Raw genomic sequence first — 19,074 nt, 5'->3', positions numbered from 1 at the left:
TTTCTTTCTGTGGTAAATTATTTTAAGCAAGCACTTACCAGCAGTATGATAAAGCAAAAATACTATCATAATAATCACTGACAAGTTGAACAGTTTAATAAAAACCCTTATTAACTAACTTTAATACATTACAGATTAAGAAGTTATATAAAAGTAAAATATTTAGTCTGTTGAGACATTAGTTAGGAGATACACTGTAATTGTGTTGTTGGGTTTAGCTAAGAGGAGTGTAATTCTTCATACTTTCGCTCTTCAGAGCGCTTAGTAGAAGTAGTGACTGTGTTAATACTGATCAGATGTGCCATAGAACTAAGGCATCAGGTTTAAGTACTACATGGGAGCTTACAAAAGGCTTACAGCAGTATACACATAGTACACAACATACTGTAGTAGTACCGACTCTCTGGTAATATTTGCTGCAGTCTTTGAAAAGGCCAAAAGAGGGCAGCAATCCCACTTCACTGGTCTGTAGCTCCAAGCGTCATTAACTCCTCTCATGCTCGTATTAGTCCACAAGATCCTGGACTAGTTTCACACTGTGGCAAAGACTGTGACAAGACTTGGACTGATGGGGCTTCTTAGAATTTAAAAAAAAAAAAAAAAAAAAAGCTTAGTGGTGCACATGTACTACTAGCAAACTGTGCGTTAGTTGATGCTGTGAGGTCCTGTCTGTGAGTTGAGCGGAGGCTCTGGGAAGGAAGACTGGTCAGAGACAGGACTGTCCACATCCCGCTCCGGGCTTTGGTCTGGCTGAGGAAGGTTTTCCCTTGAGTATTCTGCATACCACTCCTGGAGAAACAAGGCATGGAAAAGGTGAGGATGTTACAACAGACCAAACTACTGTCATGGTATGTAGGATTTATTTCTTGTTCAGGTTCTTACCTGAATCTCCTCCTCATACATTTTTATGCTGAGGTCGCTCTTTGTTCTGGACCTACGACCTTGGTACACCAGTGACAAGTGCTGCACACACCAAAGCAGGAAAGTCAGTTAGTGGGACTCCATAAGTAGAGCAGAGGATGAAGAGTAATTGTGCTTGCGTTCTTACCCCACCCCTGTCCATGGCTTGCAGGACTCCCAGTAGAGAGCTGAGGGAGGACAGCCCTGGGCAGGTCTGTTTGTACAACTCCAGAGTGGCTAGAGCTTCATCACGACTCACTTCTACTTCAAACACTATCCCGTTCTCATCTATGTACACACATGTTCATTAAAATTAGTCACTGAGCTCTAATTCACATGGCACACTGTCCTTTCACACAGTACTGGCAGCTTGATATTAATCAAATGAGAACTTCATCTAATTATCTGTACTGTAAATACTGAAGAATACTCAAAGGCTTTTGTCTTAAGTACAATATGTTCTGTAATTCTACATACAAAATCCACCCAGGCACCCAAACATACACAGCATGTTTCCATCACTTCAACGGACACTACATTGACTTACATTCATTTCTGGGACACGTACCACAACTGCAGTCACTACTTATCTAAGCCTAACCTTTACGCTAACCTTACACTACCCTTACACTCACTCTTCACCCTAAAACTGAATGGTTTTTGTTGCGTTTTGTCCCACGTTTTTTGAAGGTAGGTAGGAATGTCCCCACAGTGTGATTATGTAAACAGATTTACGTCCCCACAACGTGAGTAATACAAATACACTCAGTCCCACCCTCTAGGTTGTCCAGTGGTTCCCGGTTCTTGCGGCTGTAGTTCATGCGGAACACAAACGCATCCAGAATGAACGCCACAATGATGGTCATCACCACCTGGAGAAGGAACAGACATGATATCTCACACACACGCATGGTCCCATTCACACAGATAAATGCAGATGTTCTCATACTTCTACAGACATCATTAACACTCAGCCAACATAAAACTGCGCAGGCCTCACCATGGTAACTATGTAAAAGGTCATGAAGTAGAGCCGGCTCCAGTGGCTCGTCATAGAAGTGACTCCTTCCTGTGAGGGAGTGAACACAGCAGCAGTCAAACAGCTACATCTACCGATCAATGACAAGTCTGCAGGGTGGTGACTGATGAAGGACCACAGATAAATGACCCGATCTTACCATGGTGATGTACCAGTTATTGACCACAGTCAGTTCAAACAGAGTCACTGGAGAAAAACAAAACAAGAAATTAGACACCTAGAAAAAGCAAATAATCCTGTGATCAAAAGCAAAACCAAGTTGACCCTGCTAACAAGTTTTTGTCTGTGTGATATGGTCTATTCGGCTATGCCACAGACCTCCACTGTGAGCCAAAAACTATGAAGGACACGGCCTTAGTGACATGGCAGCTGTAGCTTATTCAGCCCCTCATACACAGTCGTGCATTATTGCACCGAATCTGCAGCTGAAAATAATCCTCAACAAATGCTTTCTCTAAAAACAACTTTGTCCAGCTGTTTTAGGAACTCCATTTTTAAACAAATGAAACTACATATTTGTGATGTATTTTGAAAGATTCACATTTTCAGAAGGAACCAATGGGCTTGTGGACTGATTAAGATTCTATGTTTTGACAAAAACAGAAATACAGAATATAATCAAATTTAACCTTTAAAAAGAAAATGAAAGAAATTACCAAAGCTGCTGAGAATGTTGTTGAAGTTATTCAGATAATAATAGCCTTCTTCCAACACTGTTTTGTTGCCAAAGGTGGTGTTGATCTGTTTGTAGGAATCTGCCACTGTGCTGGTGCTGAGAGAAAAGAAACAGATGGAATGAAGAAAAGTTAGTGGATGTAAACATGATTTATCCTCATGTATCACACAGTAAACTAAAATGCAGAAGACCAGAGTTAACACTCAAACAACCAGCTAATATGTACAATACTGAGAAATTAGGTGGATAATTTTGATTACTACGGACTATGCTAGCATGACTCACTTGCAGCAGTTGGGGTAAACCACGTCTGCAAAGAACTCCATCCCCACAATGGCAAAGGAGTAGTAGAAGATAATTAAGGTCAATCCCAGACTTGCCATCCTGGGGAAGAGCTCAAACATGGTGTCCAACACATTACGATACCTCTGCTTTATCTTAAACAACCTGTAAGAGATGAAAAAGACCAACACAAAAGAAAATGTGACATGGTGCCCCAAGTGCACGTACTTGGAAGTGAGAAATAAAAGCGTACCGGAGCAGCTGAAGTGGTCGGAGAACCACAATAAAATAAAATGGCTCCATATTGAAGGCAAGAGCAATCAGGCCCAGGAAGGCAAACACTGTCACTGAGAAGTCAAACCTGAACAGACGAGCACAGTTTAGGGATTAGCGCCAAAAACACAAAACCAGTGCTGTGGTACATTTTCAAATATTTTTTTGTTGAGTTTTCACAAAAAAGCCACATTAAAATTACTTAAGTTTGAGTAAGAGTAGGGTACAAGCTCTGTGGATTAAGACAGTTTAATGCTCACTGTAGAGCTCAGCATAAGTTTTAAGTTGGAAGTTTTGGATTCAGTATTACTCACAGATTCCACCCAGAGCTGAAATAAGCCATCGGTCCCAAACCTGTGATTTTCAATAACACCTCTACACCATAAACTGAAAATGGAAGAACAGAGGCAGAGTTAATATTAGTGCAAGTGCATATAAATAACTTTCACTGAATCTTGAATCTTCTATCATTAGCATATGAATATTGTCAGGATTTCTCGTGTGAGTGAGTGAGAGCCAACTCACTGGTAAGGAAAACAATGTAACTCCAGGGGACAAATCTGGACCAGGAAAACCCACCTGCAGAAGGAGAGGAAGGTGAGAAATCTACAGTGCAAAAAAAAACACTGCAGGTGTTCATGTGATGGCGAGAAATCTTACTATTCAGCGTGTACGTCTCCACGAGGATCCACACACCATTGATGGCCACCACAGCATCTGTATTCACAAGAAAGGGTTAAAAGTTTGACGACGACACACTTTGCCTCAGTATCTCTGAGGACAGCCGCGAGAGTGTAAATGATTACACTTACACATGGCATATTGGAAGGCCTTGGACTTCACAAGCAAGTTGATGCCTATTCAAATGGAGAAGAGAGCACTGAGAATAAGGAACTGGAGAGGCTTGTTTTTGAAGAAAAGGAATAGAGAGCTTGCCTTTGAAAATGAGGAAGGTCGTGTGCGGAAGGTCATCAAACCAGTGTTCTCCACTGCGTCGTGCCTGAACAACACACACATATACATGTAAATTATAAACAACTGAAAGGATACCAAACAGAGTGAATTCTAATTTAAAGTACAAATGTAAACTACTTACCTTCCATTTAAGACCAGTGACCTCATAGAACTTATAAAAGTCCTGTAAACTGTGGCAGAACAGACTCCCATTAGATTACACCGAATGAAAATGTAACACTGCAAAGAAAGGCAGAAGGATTTCAACCCAATACTGTTTGTGTGAGGGAGTCACCTGAGCATAGGAGCCCCTGAGGTGTTTAGCAATTTATATGTGAGAAAGCGGTCCCTTGCAGACATCCGAGGTCTGTAAAATCGCATCAGACCATCAAACTGTTTCAGCGACACGCCCATCGGCCTCTGGAGGGGAAAACAGCATTAACAGAGACAAACATAACAGACGTTTAAATCATTTGTACCAAAATATACAATCACACAATACAGAATGGTGAGGTAGTACCTGTCGGCTAACTAACAGCTGAAAGGCGTGGTCAATAGCTGAGCGTTTGTGGAGCAAAAGAGATTTAAACTTCATCTTCTCCACATCGTTAAACGTATCAAACACTACTGCCAAGAGCTGGAGGGAGACAGAGAAAATGTTGATGAGGTTGATGTGTTGATGAGTAATCGTGTGAAAGGTGCTGCTGCACAAGTACGTCAGACTAGACATCTTGGATGTGGTTAATTGTACCAAGTTCATGATGAAGTACAGCTCTATGGAGAGGTAAACAATGAAGAAAACACAGGACCAGCGGTTCTTGGAGTACGCTGGCATCATCACATCAGGGAAACTGCAAGAAAAATGGAAGCATGAGATGCAAGAGTCAAGAGATCCGAAATAAAAACTGTGAGGCAAAAGCATTCATGTTAAAAGCAGGAAGTACTGCTTGCATGTCGCGTGTGTGTGTGTAACGATGACTTAACAGTATTACGTGTACTGCTGTGCTTACTTTGCTGTGGTCAGCAGCACAAACAGACTGACGAGGCTGTTCTCCAGAGTGCTGAAGTACTGCAGCAGGAGAAGATTTAAGTCAGGAAATGTGACCATTGCACAAAATGGACACAAAGAGAACAACCACACACATTCCCAAACGTACATAATTCAAACAAACTATTATGAAGCAGACTTGAGACTCAACGTACCGGGTCAGAGGTGTTTGGAGAGAAGAGGCAGAAACCTGGGAAGTGACAACAGGACAGTCAAATAGACACAGTAACAGAAAACTACAATTTTCAGTAAAAAGAAAAGAAACTGCATTTAATATAAAGTAAAAGTCTTCTTACCCAAGATCGCAAATATAACCATGAAGAAGAGCAGCAGCAGGAGGATGTCAATAAAAGGTGGGAGGGACTGGAAGATCTGACGCAAGTTTCTGATTGGATGCAAGACAAGAGTTAAATCGGTGGTGTCCGTATGTTCAAGTGGGACAAAATAACAAGTGTCTAGCTGCTGTGAATGATCTTTTCTTAATTCTTTTAATTTTCTCAGGTATCTTCCAGTACACAAACAAACTCTGGTGTGAGTTAAAATTAGTCATTGCATACCTGCGCACAGCACCACAGTATCTACAGTCTACCAAGAAAATTGGTCTGAGAGCTCTGGTCACTCGCACGTGAGACGTTTGTCTGATAAGAACCACTATGGCCTCCACAAACTGTAGCAGCAACACGCACGTCTGTACAGGGAGACAACATGGACAATATGCAGAAACGTTGGCTGAATCTCAAATGATTACATGGGGCCTGCAGACAGCAGTTGGTCTAACACTAAGACAGCAAGCACCCTGCATGTTGAAGTGACTGACCCTGACCTCTGACCTCCCTGTAGAGCGAGGCAAGAAAAAAAAAAGAGTATTTCTCTGTGGTTACTGCAAGATTACTACATTATTACACCATCACAAAATACCATCATGTATTATTTACCTTCACCATTGTCCTCTTGTGTCGTATGAAGGTGTGGAAGCCTAACCAGCGAAGTTTCATGCATAGCTCAAACGCCACCATAACCAAAGCCAGCAGCTCCAAAGTGGCGTGGACCTGCAGAGGAATCAGATATACTTTACAGCGAACAGCGTGTACAAGCTTGTTTGAGCGTGTCTGTGTGTCAGTGTTCACTCACGTAGACATCCAGACGCAGTGAGGGCACGGCGGGAGCTTCACACAGCGACAGCATCATCAGCAGCAGGCCTGTCAGCAGCTCCATCATGTAGAACAGGTGGTTGTGGGCAAACAGGTAAGCCGCCAGTGCCTTTGGGTTTCGAGGGTGGGTGAAGAACTTATCATTGTTCTCTCCCTCCTGTATGTGAAATTTGAAACAGCAGGCAATGTAAGCTTATCATTTCTTTGCTTATTTGTTTTATTTATAGGATTTCTGCTCATTTAACTTATGCCCCACCAGTGTTGGGGAGCATCTGTGGTCTGAGCATGGCAAATGTTCACAGCGCCTTTTACACAACCTGTTTAAGGCCTTGTGCCATCATTCCACCTTGCCATACTGTGTAAAATGCACTAAGATAAAATGGCAGGGCATTCTGCCTCTGAGCAGGAAGTAGAGAGAGTCACAGAGTCAGTTAGCAACAGTTAGCAGCTAATTCAAAGAAGAATGAAAACCAAAGCTGTCTGAAAATTTAGGAGACAGCACGTTCTGGACTGAAAGCTGGGATGAAATGCATTCAACACATCAAGTCTTATGGATGAATACAGTGAGTTCTGGTGAGAAACTCTGAACACAAACAAAAAAGTTTGGTTACTGGACACTGGAACTGGACACGTTTTAAACACAATGAAAAAACTTCTGGATAACTATTGGTTATCAGCCAAAAAGTTTCATATTTGTCTGTCTTGTACCTTGGCTTATCTTGACTTTATTACTTGCAGCTGGTCATGATGTGAATATAGCCCACTGAACAATGTTTAACCATCTACAAGTAATACAATGTGGAGGATGTAATAAAAAACTAATATAAGATCATGTGAACTCCATGAGACCATGAGTGGCAGATTTACTGTACACCCAGTAACTAACAAACACCACAATCAACTGCTTGTGAATACCTGCAGGTAGATGGCTGCCTCTTGGTAGTTCATTTCCCAGCTTTGCCGTAAGGACACATTTTGGGCTCTGTGGTTTTGCGGCCCGGGTGTTGAGATCACAGCATTGTTCACTATGTCATAATTGCCTCCTCCTCCTCCATCTGGAAGAAAACGTCTCAGTGTTAGTGTATTGATCCTGCCCTCATCTATGTGGAAGAGCAACAAGCGGCAACCACAATAAATTGTCTTTTAATTTCAGCATTGATTTTTTGTTTAGCACCATATACAAGCCATACACACACACACAGAGTACATAGAGGGATATGTGCATACCCATGCAGCCTAGTTCTAACTGTGAGGCATAGGAGGAGATCACTACTGGACTCTCGTTACAGGTCTGATCTTCGTGGAAACCAGCTGCCTGCCCACATAAGCACTCCATTGATCAGTCTGGATCTGTCTGTGAGCCTCAGCTGAGTAAATGTATTAAGGTCCCTTAAATCCACCGTACAGGGGTGTGGGTGGGTGTGTGTGTGTGTGTATGTGTGTGTGTCATTCACAGTATGCTGGTCTTAGTCCAGCATCCACACACATCTGGAGATACAGATGGCCAAACATTCCATTCAGGCCAGATGTAAACTCCAGAAATACAGCCACAAGAGGAGTCCGGATGCGAGTTCTCACAAATCCAGAATTATCCAGGCCAAGCAGGGGGATCAAAGTGACACTCGAGACAGAAAACCCTTCAAAACAACCAAGAATGCTTAAGAAGTTCTGTACGTCTCTGACAACCAGTTGCTTCTTTAAGAAAAAAATTCTCTTACAGCAAACAGTGACAGTGAAAGGTGACAGTGAAAGGTGACTTGCACACTGAAATGACCCTCCTGCCTTCGCTGCAGATTTGAACTTTGATCCCAGTGCTCCCAGTCAGTGAGAAAGTGCCTTGTTTGCACTGACGTCACATTATCTATTGCATCTCCTTCCTGCCACAGACAGGATACAGACACGAGACAGCTAAACCACAGGGTGACTGAATCGTGCGCTTCCAGAGGAACTGCGACTTACTTCAAAGGACAGAGAAGGATTTTAGATAACCAAATAATACAGAGAAAGAATAGTGCCACCGTAGGACATAATTAGATTATGATTATCCTTTCAGTTTCCAAAGGAAAATAAAACTGAAAAAGATCCCCTCATAATCTAAAATGACAGATGCAAGCAGCCTTTTTTATAAATATAAATCACAGTTTCTTTCTTCAACAGGCAATTCCTCCTTGTGTCTTTCTGCAGCTGCATATTTTAATCCTGTGTGAGTCCATCAGGGTGCTCTTCCCACGCACTGTATGTCACATGTTTCTGCTTCAAGCACGACTCCTTGAAAATAAAACGCACTGGAGACCATACGCTCCTGAGATGCATTCACACACATTTTCCTTCCACCATGACAGCAGCAGATTCAGCTGAAGCGTGAAGATCAAATTCCATTCCAGCGGCAGCCTGGCTGTTATTCTGACAGGAGCAGACCCCGTGTCTGCCGTGTGCTATTCCAGCCCCTCATTTGTTTGAGAACAATAACAGGTTTGGAGCTCCTCGTCAAAAACACTGTGGGGTCGAGCTCACAGAAACACAAACAAGCTCTGCAGTCATGAGTGTTGTTCCCAGGACAAACAAAATCTAGTTTTGTGGTGATCTGAAGGATCCGGACCATCAGCAATAAACCTGAGCTCCACACTTCTATCCAGGCATGTGATTTGTCACTGAGGTGACAAATTCAGCCTTCTTTCACAGTGTCCAGGTTCAAACTCTCTCTCTCTTTTCTGAAAGCTCTGGCAGCAATCAGTAAAAACAGTATAATATCCTCCTTGTCCACCACTCCCAGATATCCTGAGAAAAAAACTCCTCTTCCTGTTCACCTCCAGAGCCAGAGAAACTGATCCAATAAGCTCTCACACACACAGACAGTTACACACAGGCTGTAGACATTCACACACAACACACACATGCTGCCTATGAGCACCAGGGAGGGGCTGAGTGGTGAACAGTCTGCTGATGAAGCAGTTTCTCTGATGGGTCATTTTGTAGCTTATATGTGAGGCATACAAAGGCAGCAGGACTACTATGTCGAGTGGATGCCTGGATACCCATATATACTGCGCGTGCCCCACACACATACACACACGTGATCTCAGCACCTGGTGGACAATCTCCACTAAAGCAGAGTGGACTGGGCAGGTAGCATGTAAAAGGCTTCAGACTGCACATCTGGTAAGTCGATGAACATTAACTTTATACCACAAAATATACTGCTGCGATTACAAACATATACAAAAACACTAAATAGTCTTCTACTAGCAACACTATACAGCTCTATAAATACTTGAAAGGTAGAACGATCACCACTTGGGCAAAAATAACTAGTAACAAAACATACCTTTATGTGCAGCTTCATGAAAGTCTACTACTTTCTGTGCACTGGACTGAATTCATCCTACAGAAGAAAATCCTCCCAAGTCTATGCTCGGTTGTCAATTTATTTGATGCACCTAACTCTAACTAATCTTGTTGAAGCAGTTTTAGGGATGTGTTGATTCAATTTTTGGGTCATTTTGGAGGCTGATGCTTGCATGGTGACGCTCAGTTGAGGTAAACAGAAAATTAGAAATACTAAGAAGTAGAATAAGAGTACAGAGAGTACAGTGCTGCCTCCAAAATGACCATTAAGTTTAATCAATAAATAAAACAGGTCAAACAAAAAATGAACACTATAATCGCCATGAAGGTAGGATTGATAGCAAGGCTAATGACAGTAAACTGCACTGGTTTGCCTTTGTGTACCAAACTGAGTGTGTTTTCTCACAAGGATTTATAATTTACTGGTATATGTAATATCATGTAACGACAGCAGCAACACAAACAGCAAAGTCAACGGTCATGGGCCTCGACATACATAAATAGTTTGCATAATTCCAGTAATGAGGCGATGAGTCATGAATGTAATACAATGGGATAAGGATTTGACAGTAAAAACTCACTTTCGTCTCCTCTTTCAGTCTCCTCGTTGAGCAGACCGCTGTTTGCTTCGTCCCAGGTTAAGATGAGAGGCACATCGTCGTCAGACTCCATACTAGCAGATAACAGGTTGCAAGCAGCCTTGTTTTGCTAACGTTTAATTACAGCTGATCTACCGTAAACAACCCACTAGCTAAATAAGTGCATGGTTTGTTGTGCAAACCGCAAGACGACTGCACATCCTGGGTTACGCTACCGTTAGTTATTAGCTAGCAAACCGAATAATTTTATACGCTGTGCTGAGATGATAGCTAACTTCAAGTTAAAATGTTTCTGGTGAGATATGCAACTCAGGAACAAGGTTAACGGCTTTCAAGTTGTGTGAAGCGGGCAAGGCCTGTTGGTTGCATTTTTGGTGTTTGTCCTGTCAAAGATGGCATCTGTCACCAAATCAACTGGTTCACTGTCACTCAGGCTAACAAGCTGAGACAGTCCGCCTGTGTCCATAACGGCATTATCACCGCACACTAGGGTTTCTTCTGAAGAACAAATAGTGTGCGTGTTCTGATAACATTTAAACGATTACTGAGTGCAGCGGTTCTTTAACCGGGTTAATCTTTCCGCAAACAACAGTATCCAACACTGACGACACTACAAAAGCTCTACAGATTCTGTGCGTACAGCTTACAGATGCAGCAGGATCAACAAACATTCGCGACACTGAAGCGATTGACGGCAGGGTGAGTGATCATGCCAGATTTTCAAAATAAAAGTCAATGTATCAAAGAGCGCTGTAAATACCCACAATTGAAGGATATCAACCTCAGTGACTTAATTATTTACCTATAAAATGAAAAAAAAAATACTATAATTTATGTATTTTTTTCTGCATTATATGTTGTCCGTAATATGCGCCAGTCATTTGATACTGCCACCAGGAGAAGTGGTGGTATCTTAGCAACAAAGAAAAAGTGTCAACAGTATTTTCTTCTGTCGGCCAGCATATGAATCTACGGGTAACTATATTGTTAAGCTATCTTGGTAGCTACAAGCTAGAGGTACAACTGTCACCCTCCTCTAAAACACTATAACGCGTTTATTTCTACAACTTTGCGTTAAAATCAGACGCTAATGTTCACTCATTTAAACTTCAAGTTAACTTGATGTTAAATGCTAATAACTTTGCTTTCGACCAATTCAATGTACTGATAGATTCCACAAATGTAACGCGAGTCACGTATGTAGTAAAATGTCACTAAAATCACTAATACAAGTCACTTGTTTTGGGTCCCATTTACTGTCGCAGTATTATGTTCAAATGTGTTAATATGTTACTGAATGAGTACAAGACTCTCCAAAATTGTAGTTCTGTTTAGAAGAGTACCAAGATTCCAACATTATTATTATTTGTCATGGTTTACTCTTTTCCTGTCATCTACTGACAGCATGTCTGCAAAGGGGGCAACTCTTCTGGCAAAGGCAAGGACCCGATTTGAAGATGGTCCACAGGTCCATGAACTGACACGGAAGAAGCCGCTCTCTATTGAGGCTCAACGCATCTCAAGCATATTGGAAAATTGTATCGCTAAAACTGAGATTGCAGCAACTCTGCCTGCTGTCCTCCAGTTAAACAGCGTGTCCGGTGTTGTGGACAAGGAGTTCAGCAGGGCACTTCGAGAACATCAAATACTGAGTGAAAGACTGGAGACACTAGAAGGCCTCAAGCAAGAGTCAGATGGGGAGCAAGAGGGAGAAGCTGGCCAAGAGAGCAAGAGAGCAAGAGCTCAGTTTGAGAAGGACATCAAGAACTCCATTAAGGATCTGCTCAGGCTTGTCCGAGCCCATCCTGATGCCATTTTTGGTTTGAGGTTGGAGTTAGGTATGGAACTAGGAGAGGGTGAGTACATACTAATTAGAGGGCTTGAGAAGTTTCACAACCTTATGGTAGAAAAGATGCTGACCAGCCTGGACGAGGAGGTACAGCTGGTTCTCTACAAGCAGGCGTCTTCATCTCCTGACCACGATCTGGAACACATAGTTTCGCAGGAAGAAGAAATCGCTACAGAGATTAAGGAAATAGATGCAAAGGTGAGGCACCAAGGCGGATGCTGAAAAAGAAACATTTGCATTCAAGAATCTAGTCCATCATGGGTGTAACTACCTTAGACACAACTAGCAAAGAAAAAAAGACTTAAGCCAAGGAATCCTCTGCTCTTGACTTTTTCGTGTGTTACAACTCCTTTCTTTCCGTTTCTAACAGATTTCTCACAAAAATCATCAGATCAAAAATTTGCAGAGTTCTCTGCAAGAGAAAAAAACACAAGAAGCAGGTATGTCATTTGGAAGCAAGCAGGGCCAGTCACATATCAAGTCTTCAAAGGTGAAGCAGACCAGTATACAGCAGGAAATTGATCAACTGAACATTCAGCTCAACAATTTGATGGTTGAAAACAGACAAGCAGAGCGAGTGCTCCAAGAAGTAAGTTTAGTGCATCTAATGTTTCACAGTGAATGTTTCATATTTTTCTGGTTGTCAGCAGTTACTGTGTTTTTTCCTCGGCAGAAAAATGAAAAAGTGGAGACCGAAATCGAATACTTGATCCAAAATTTTGATGAAGAAATAGAAGAAATCCAGGTAGAAACTTAGACAAAACAAAAAGTTTGCACAAGGTTACTGGAAAAGATAATTAAGCGTATAAATAGGGATGATATGTGTTTGATAACACATTTTTGTAATTTCTGATTTAACTTCTTCGTCTTTTTCTCTTTTACATTTTTATCTTTTGCCCCTCGACACTTTAACAACTGCCACCTGTCTCAGGCCAACCTGGAACTGAATGAAATGGATAATGAAAGGGACGAGGAGGAAATGAGGAAGCTGGAGAAACCCTTTTCTGTCCTAGAGTTGGAGTGCAACCAGATCCAGGAGAAGCATCGGCTGGCAGAAGAGAAGAGGAAAGAGGAGATCAAGGAGCTGGAGTTGAAGACCAGAGCTGCTATTTTTGCCCAGGCGTGGTGGAGAGGCTACACTACTCGCAAGGCCTTAAAGAACAAGGGCAAAAACAAGAAGGCCAAAAAAGGCAAAGGCAAAAAGACCAAATAATCCAATGACTAGTTTCATTACTCTGGTGCTTCACTGACACATCCTGTAGATCATAAATATTGTTGAGCAAATTCCAGTATACCCTATATTCACTGTGTTTGTCATGGATGTCTTGTGTTTGTTTTTTTTTTTAAATAAAGTGTATGTTTTTAATTAATATTTGCTGTTTTTGTGAATACAGACTATAAAGGAATGCAGTACTTTCTGACTTTTTGTGAGCAACATTTAATATGTGAATACTGTGCTGTTGTGGATAATATCAAGCAAATCATAAATGATAAAACGTCAGTGTGTAATGAAACATTTTTATTATTTAAAACCAAGGGAGTATAGACTTTTTTCTCAGGACTGAATTGAGTGTACACACTGTGACTGTGAGCTTTGATTCATCTGTTATGGGTGAACATCTTTATGATTCTTGTTGGTGCAATGAGATTAATGAACACAGCATAACTCTCTTCAACCTGAAACTGTAAACAGTCCAGATCAGCCAAAGTAAGCTGAAACAGGGACAAGTTTCACCCTGTTTCCCGTCAATGACCACAAGGTGGCAGTACAGGACCCTATGTTCTGAATTACCACTATCGACATGTCACCCCTGATGGAGAAGCTGCTTTAAAAGTGAAGCAAAGATACCACTGACCACAACAGTAAAGAAAAGACTTGATCCATTTCAGTCAATTTGACAGCTCTGGTCTAAAAAGAAGGGCCTGTTTTTTTCTTGTCAGTTTTGTAACATCTGACTTTAGGGTTGTGGGACAAAGACAAAGGGCACAGGGCTCTACAAAGAAGGATTAAAAGCAGTATAAGAAAAAATAAAATAAAAAAAAAAATTTTTATTACCTAAAACTACTTGTAGTTTCAGTAATTAACTCCACACAAATGGCAAAAAAGTGGATTAACTCCTTGAATCACTATGCACTATTTATAGGGTTAAAACAAGCCAATCTAAAATTACCACTATCATAACCATTTCAGAACATATACTCAAGTCCTGTTGATAACACTGAGGAGCTAAATGAATGTCCTACTGGCCACTCACTAAACCTACTGATTTCTCATTATGAGTAAATATATAGAAATTGCAACGTAAAACAATCAAGAAGTCTTGTCTTAAGTTTATTGAAGGTCAGTGTCTTCAAGGTTTAAGGTCAGTAAACTCAGAGTTTTACATTAAAACAACTACTGAACAAACTTTAAATTTGCCGTTCAACACCTGCTCAGCAAAGCTTCAGTTATGAAGAAGCATAGAAATTTAATCTTTTTTACAATGAGTTACAATGTGCTTCTTGGTCTTTGTCTGTTCATCACTGTGTCTTTGCATGAGAGCTTGATGCTGCTTCACTATGTCACTGTGGTCCTGGATGAAATTCTTGACCTTGAAGAAGAAGAAGACAGCAGGAAACAGTAAGTTGATCCTTTTCCGTTGCTCCGGCTGTTTGTCTCCATTTCTGCTCCGTCAGAGTACATACCTTGTCCAGCTGTTCCTCTGTGTCATTCATATCCACAGAGTCCTCTCCTTCTGCCGTCTCATGTGTCATTTCATACAGGTTGAGGATCGCCATCCTAATCTGCACCAGTTGGAGTGTTTTCTTTGTTGATGTTTCCACAATGTGGTCCCACCTGCTTTCCTGAATGTAGACAGGGACAACTGAATTTCATACAGAAGATTGTTAGGTCATTCTTTAAGTAAACGCTTTGAATCTTGGATTAAGTCTGATACCCATGTAACAGCTTCAGAACGCGTCTTCTCTAGCTCCTTGTGGAGCTGGGACAGCTGGTTGTTCTTATACAGCCGCATTAAGCGCTGCTGGTCCTCCAGCGTCAGCAGGGCTTTTCTCAGGTAGTTGATCTGCTCCTGCGCCTCGTTCTCCTGCTGACAGAACTGGTCTCTAAAGTGGAGCAGATTCTCCAAATGTCCCATGAGTGACAGCACATCTTTGAACTGTAACAAACACACACACACACAAAAGGTGAAGCCCCATTACAAAACATCATTACCAAAGCATGTCACAGGTTTGTCACAGTGGACCACCTCACATGAAACAAAGACAACGCCTGCTGACATCATACAAATTACTACAGTTTTCTGAAATCTAATGTTAATCTGTAAAGAAAAAGAGTCAAGATTTAAGGTGGCTTATCACCCACAATTTCCAGCTTTGGATAATTATTTGTAATATGCGGGCAACCGCAGGAGTCGACCTGTTAGGTTTCAGAAAAGGCTTTCAAATGACAGATTTACCAGGAGGATAACTGCTTACGACAGACCATTCCTACAGCCACCTGACGCCCTGTATGTATTATGTAAAAATCCTTGCAGTACCTTAACCATTTTGACCACACGCTCCATGAGGTCCAGATGCGGAGTGTAACTCTGCATCTGTTGCTGTTGCTCCTGTTGCCTCAACATCAGTTGATCGTACTGCTCCTTCAGCCTTTTAATGTTGGCCTCCTTCTCAAACCCTTCTTTCTTCTCCCTCTCTGCTTTCTCAACAGCTTGATCGAGTTCAGCCTGCCCATAATAATGAAACAGAGGGATTTGGTTGGACTGCTGCTTTCCAGTGAAACTGAAATCCAACATGTACAGGCTTAACACGGGAGTCGCGTGTGAAATGTGGCCCTGCTGTACCTTTTTGAACATGCTGGAGGCTGTGTAAAGCTCCTTCACTTCCTCAATCTTCTTCTGCAAGTCATCTCTGCGCTGTTGCAAACTCTGCAGCACCTACATAAAAAACACATACAGCAGGCATAAGTTTCATTAGCTACCAGTAATTCTGATGCATGGACAGTGAGCATTAAGAAAGCAAGTTTCATCACAAGAATTGTAAGGAGTAAGTCAGTGTCAGTGCTGGTTAGCTGCTAGACGTCACAACATGAGGAATGAGATCTTTGCATTAGACCAAGAGGATCAGGTGCTTGCAAAGAAAACCAGAAAATGGAATAATATTTCTACATAACAAATTTAAGGGCCAGAGCTTATTTCTAAATCATATTCTTCCATGCTAAAAAGTTACATTGCATCTACTTTTCATGACAGTAAGAGCGAAACACACTAAACATACTTGGATTTCAGTACATAAAGTTTTCCAGGAATAAAAATGTTACAGTCTTTGATATTGTACGATGAATCCATAAAGAATGTCCTTTCAAGAAAGGTGGAAAGATGGAAACGCTGGGCAAAGACATTCATTTACATCGAGACATAAAGCTTCAGAATACATATATTGAAAAAATAAATTATCAGTAATTTCAGTATCATAGCAAAATACATACAGTTATTAGTTTCACATCCAACTCGTTATCATAACAATTTAATGGAGGAACACATTTAAAAATGCAGAAAGTGTTTCTTTTGCTTCGGGGTGATTGTAGTAGCAGAGTATTTGTCTGCTTTAATTTAACATAAAATTGGGGATTGTTCATCTCTAGTATATCTTGACACACATCATTAATAATTTGGGCCTGATGTGTTTTTTTTTTCACATTAAAAAAAAAATTAAATTACGTTGTTAAATCTACTCATTGCCTCTCATTTAAAGATCCTCGAGTTAATGAACATTTACGCCAGAATAATTTCCATTCCTAATGTTACTTCAGGTTCAAACGGTTGTCTCGCTTCAGTACTGGCTGGAGCAGCATCAGCTTCCAGACTCTGTGTTGTTACAAATCATGCTTGGTGATCACAGTAAAAACTAATCCAACAAGTCCTGATCATACAGTGACATGAGGGGTTTTCACGTTACAAGGAAGGTTGGGTACCTGTTGGCGCGCATCTTTATTTGCCTCAAGGTCTTCTTTTTCCCGTAATTTCTTATTTAGTTCAACGAGGGCAGCGGTCCTACTTGAATCATGTGCCGTTATCACAGCGCTCTCCCCGGGAGGCAAACTCCTGTTCACACACAAGCATGGTAGAAAGTCATTAACATTGATGGCACAGATCGATAGAGGCAGGGCTTCACACAACTCACTGCGTTTCCTGCTCGTCTCGGGCGCCCCTGACGTCCATGGCGCTTTGTTGTCTTCTCACAGTTAACCACACAAAATCAGTGGTCCTCTCGTCGTGTTGTTTTCGCATGTTTTCAGACTTTCTGTGCTTGTTCGTCTCCAGCGTTCAAACCCCCCCTTCGTTTCTATAGCAGCCAAACACAAACCAGGAACTTTGAAAGGCGCATTCCGGCGTTTCGGTGCGAAGAAAAACGCGTCCCCAACAACTGTCAAAAGAAGATTTTTGTTCCTTTTAACGCACAAATCAAAATCTATTAAAAACGACACAGTCAAACATGCGCTTGGGTCTCTAAACCAGAATTAAGCTTAAGGTAACTTTGGAACACATAAATAAAAGTCAAGGGGTCAAGAGAGCGGATGACCTTCTTGCTTCTTTCCAGTGTTAATATAAGCGTTTTTCTCAGATTTTTGTTCATTTTTGCTACTTAACACATCAGTACAGTCCTGTTACTGTAAACCATTTAAGATGGAGGACACAAGGGCTCCCCAAAAATGAAGTCATAACATCTGTATCGCCCCCTGCTGTCGGGCCCCGCTATAAATCCTCTCCATGTTAACAGAGGAGACTTTGACCAAATAAAAATAACTAATCTTTTTCCCAAAGAAGGTTTCTGTCATTTTAGGTTCATTCTTATAAGAATGTGTTTCCAATGACTACTGCGCAGCTGTGGGCTGCAGATGACGTCATCAGCACAAGATGGCGACCCTCCTGCCCAGGATATTTTGGCTTTTACTCAGTGGAAGGAAGTGGAGGTGTGTCAATGAAATTGAAATTGAATGGTGAAATATATGTAAATACCTCAGACTTATGACTACTTCTTTTATCTTATGTGTGTCGGGGGAGGGGCACAGGCTCTAATCTGTCCATGCATACCACCTATATGAAAAAAACAACCTCTGTGATGTGACCCCCTGAAACAGTCAGAGTTTCAGACATTTGATTGTCAGGTGTTAGCACAGAGAGATGTGTGATTTTTTCACTTTAAGCACAAAAATCACACTTAATATCACACCTTTCCACCGCTGAGGCTTTGAACGACGCTGTACAGTGCACACGAGCACGTGGTTGCACACCATGCTTCTCACCATACACTGGACTGACAGACACAGGCAAACAGGATGACACTTTGCTGCAAACATGTCAGAAACAAGATCAGTCGTGTGAGTAATTTATTAAAGGATTTATTGAAATCTGACAAGCTGTTCACAATCTGTGTCCCACCTTGTTCCAGCTGTAACATGTTTGGAAGTAAAACCTCACCGTTAGTCAGTGGGTCAGCCATTACAAACTCATGCTATGCAGGCAAACATCAGCATTTTGACAAGAGGCTGTAAATGTGGGGGAGTACAGTGAAACAGCAGTGGCAGTGAATGGCAGTGAATATCCATAGCCTTAACTGAATCACAACATGGTAATCATCATAAAGTTCAACCAAAGCCTGCAGAGATGTGCTTTAATTCTGGCTGAGAAACCCTAAAGTTTCCATAGATATCAAATATGTCTGACAGAGATACATATAAAGGAAGCAAAACACAAAAGACACCTAAAATATGTGCATTCTGAATCTGAGGTAAATATTTCACTCAATGTGAACATTGTGTAGCTTCAGTGTAGCGCTGGGACAAGCTGATATAGAATAAATATCATAATTAGTTTGGAATAAGATGATTTTACCACCCTCTAGGAAACAAAATGGGGAAACTGAATGTTAAGGGTTTTCAGTGCCACCCTCTTTT

General features: G+C 41.4%; 3 protein-coding genes across 7 annotated transcripts; 1 reads left to right on the top strand and 2 right to left on the bottom strand.

Moving 5' to 3' along the window:
- Nucleotides 1–81: 81 nt before the first annotated feature.
- tpcn1 (two pore segment channel 1) lies at nt 82–10,388 on the bottom strand. Of its 3 annotated transcripts, none has more exons than XM_046387295.1 (26): nt 10,250–10,388; nt 7,239–7,378; nt 6,304–6,480; nt 6,108–6,221; nt 5,730–5,860; nt 5,469–5,557; nt 5,328–5,362; nt 5,135–5,193; nt 4,876–4,975; nt 4,645–4,761; nt 4,420–4,544; nt 4,267–4,315; nt 4,107–4,170; nt 3,983–4,027; nt 3,831–3,887; nt 3,696–3,749; nt 3,485–3,557; nt 3,151–3,258; nt 2,901–3,062; nt 2,596–2,711; nt 2,079–2,125; nt 1,901–1,969; nt 1,676–1,772; nt 1,049–1,188; nt 883–963; nt 82–789 (listed from the first exon to the last, which is right to left on the bottom strand). In XM_046387295.1, exons 1-26 carry the CDS (start codon nt 10,338–10,340, stop codon nt 646–648), a joined length of 2,484 nt encoding a protein of 827 aa, XP_046243251.1. In that variant the 5' UTR covers nt 10,341–10,388; the 3' UTR covers nt 82–645. The 3 variants fall into 3 exon arrangements, 2 of the variants coding, with proteins under 2 accessions (XP_046243251.1, XP_046243250.1); XM_046387294.1 differs by lacking the exon at nt 10,250–10,388 and adding an exon at nt 7,551–8,328; XR_006843231.1 differs by lacking the exon at nt 10,250–10,388 and adding an exon at nt 7,551–8,330 and having other exon boundaries at nt 649–789; nt 1,054–1,188.
- Nucleotides 10,389–10,841: 453 nt separating this feature from the next.
- iqcd (IQ motif containing D) lies at nt 10,842–13,534 on the top strand. 3 transcript variants are annotated; one of them, XM_046387299.1, is made up of 5 exons: nt 10,842–10,966; nt 11,672–12,314; nt 12,487–12,705; nt 12,790–12,861; nt 13,048–13,534. In XM_046387299.1, the coding sequence occupies exons 1-5, from the start codon at nt 10,917–10,919 to the stop codon at nt 13,327–13,329; spliced, it is 1,266 nt and encodes a 421-aa protein (XP_046243255.1). In that variant the 5' UTR covers nt 10,842–10,916; the 3' UTR covers nt 13,330–13,534. The 3 variants fall into 3 exon arrangements, with proteins under 3 accessions (XP_046243255.1, XP_046243256.1, XP_046243257.1); XM_046387300.1 differs by lacking the exon at nt 10,842–10,966 and adding an exon at nt 11,106–11,242; XM_046387301.1 differs by lacking the exon at nt 10,842–10,966 and adding an exon at nt 11,192–11,284.
- Nucleotides 13,535–14,162: 628 nt separating this feature from the next.
- Nucleotides 14,163–17,499, bottom strand: cfap73 (cilia and flagella associated protein 73). The gene is made up of 7 exons (XM_046387302.1): nt 17,301–17,499; nt 17,092–17,221; nt 15,962–16,054; nt 15,656–15,844; nt 15,053–15,274; nt 14,802–14,960; nt 14,163–14,707 (listed from the first exon to the last, which is right to left on the bottom strand). The coding sequence occupies exons 1-7, from the start codon at nt 17,405–17,407 to the stop codon at nt 14,585–14,587; spliced, it is 1,023 nt and encodes a 340-aa protein (XP_046243258.1). The 5' UTR covers nt 17,408–17,499; the 3' UTR covers nt 14,163–14,584.
- Between the last annotated feature and the right edge of the window lie 1,575 nt (nt 17,500–19,074).

This window comes from Scatophagus argus, chromosome 4 (genome assembly GCF_020382885.2).
Source record: "Scatophagus argus isolate fScaArg1 chromosome 4, fScaArg1.pri, whole genome shotgun sequence".
NCBI classification, from domain to species: Eukaryota; Metazoa; Chordata; class Actinopteri; family Scatophagidae; genus Scatophagus; species Scatophagus argus.
The sequence above is the reverse complement of the archived record's forward strand: the minus strand, read 5'-3'. Positions and strand labels throughout refer to the sequence as shown.

Coding starts and splice junctions, on each gene's coding strand:
- cfap73 (XM_046387302.1), bottom strand. CDS start 17,407: ATGCGAAAACAACACGACGAGAGGACCACTGATTTTGTGTGGTTAACT. Junction 15,845..15,961: donor CCTCCAGCATGTTCAAAAAG/GTACAGCAGGGC, acceptor TATTATGGGCAG/GCTGAACTCGATCAAGCTGT. Junction 15,275..15,655: donor GTGTGGTCAAAATGGTTAAG/GTACTGCAAGGA, acceptor TGTTTGTTACAG/TTCAAAGATGTGCTGTCACT.
- tpcn1 (XM_046387294.1), bottom strand. CDS start 7,659: ATGGAGTGCTTATGTGGGCAGGCAGCTGGTTTCCACGAAGATCAGACC. Junction 6,222..6,303: donor CACTGCGTCTGGATGTCTAC/GTGAGTGAACAC, acceptor ATTCCTCTGCAG/GTCCACGCCACTTTGGAGCT. Junction 3,888..3,982: donor GGCCTTCCAATATGCCATGT/GTAAGTGTAATC, acceptor TTGTGAATACAG/ATGCTGTGGTGGCCATCAAT.
- iqcd (XM_046387299.1), top strand. CDS start 10,917: ATGCAGCAGGATCAACAAACATTCGCGACACTGAAGCGATTGACGGCA. Junction 10,967..11,671: donor CTGAAGCGATTGACGGCAGG/GTGAGTGATCAT, acceptor ATCTACTGACAG/CATGTCTGCAAAGGGGGCAA. Junction 12,862..13,047: donor AAGAAATAGAAGAAATCCAG/GTAGAAACTTAG, acceptor CACCTGTCTCAG/GCCAACCTGGAACTGAATGA.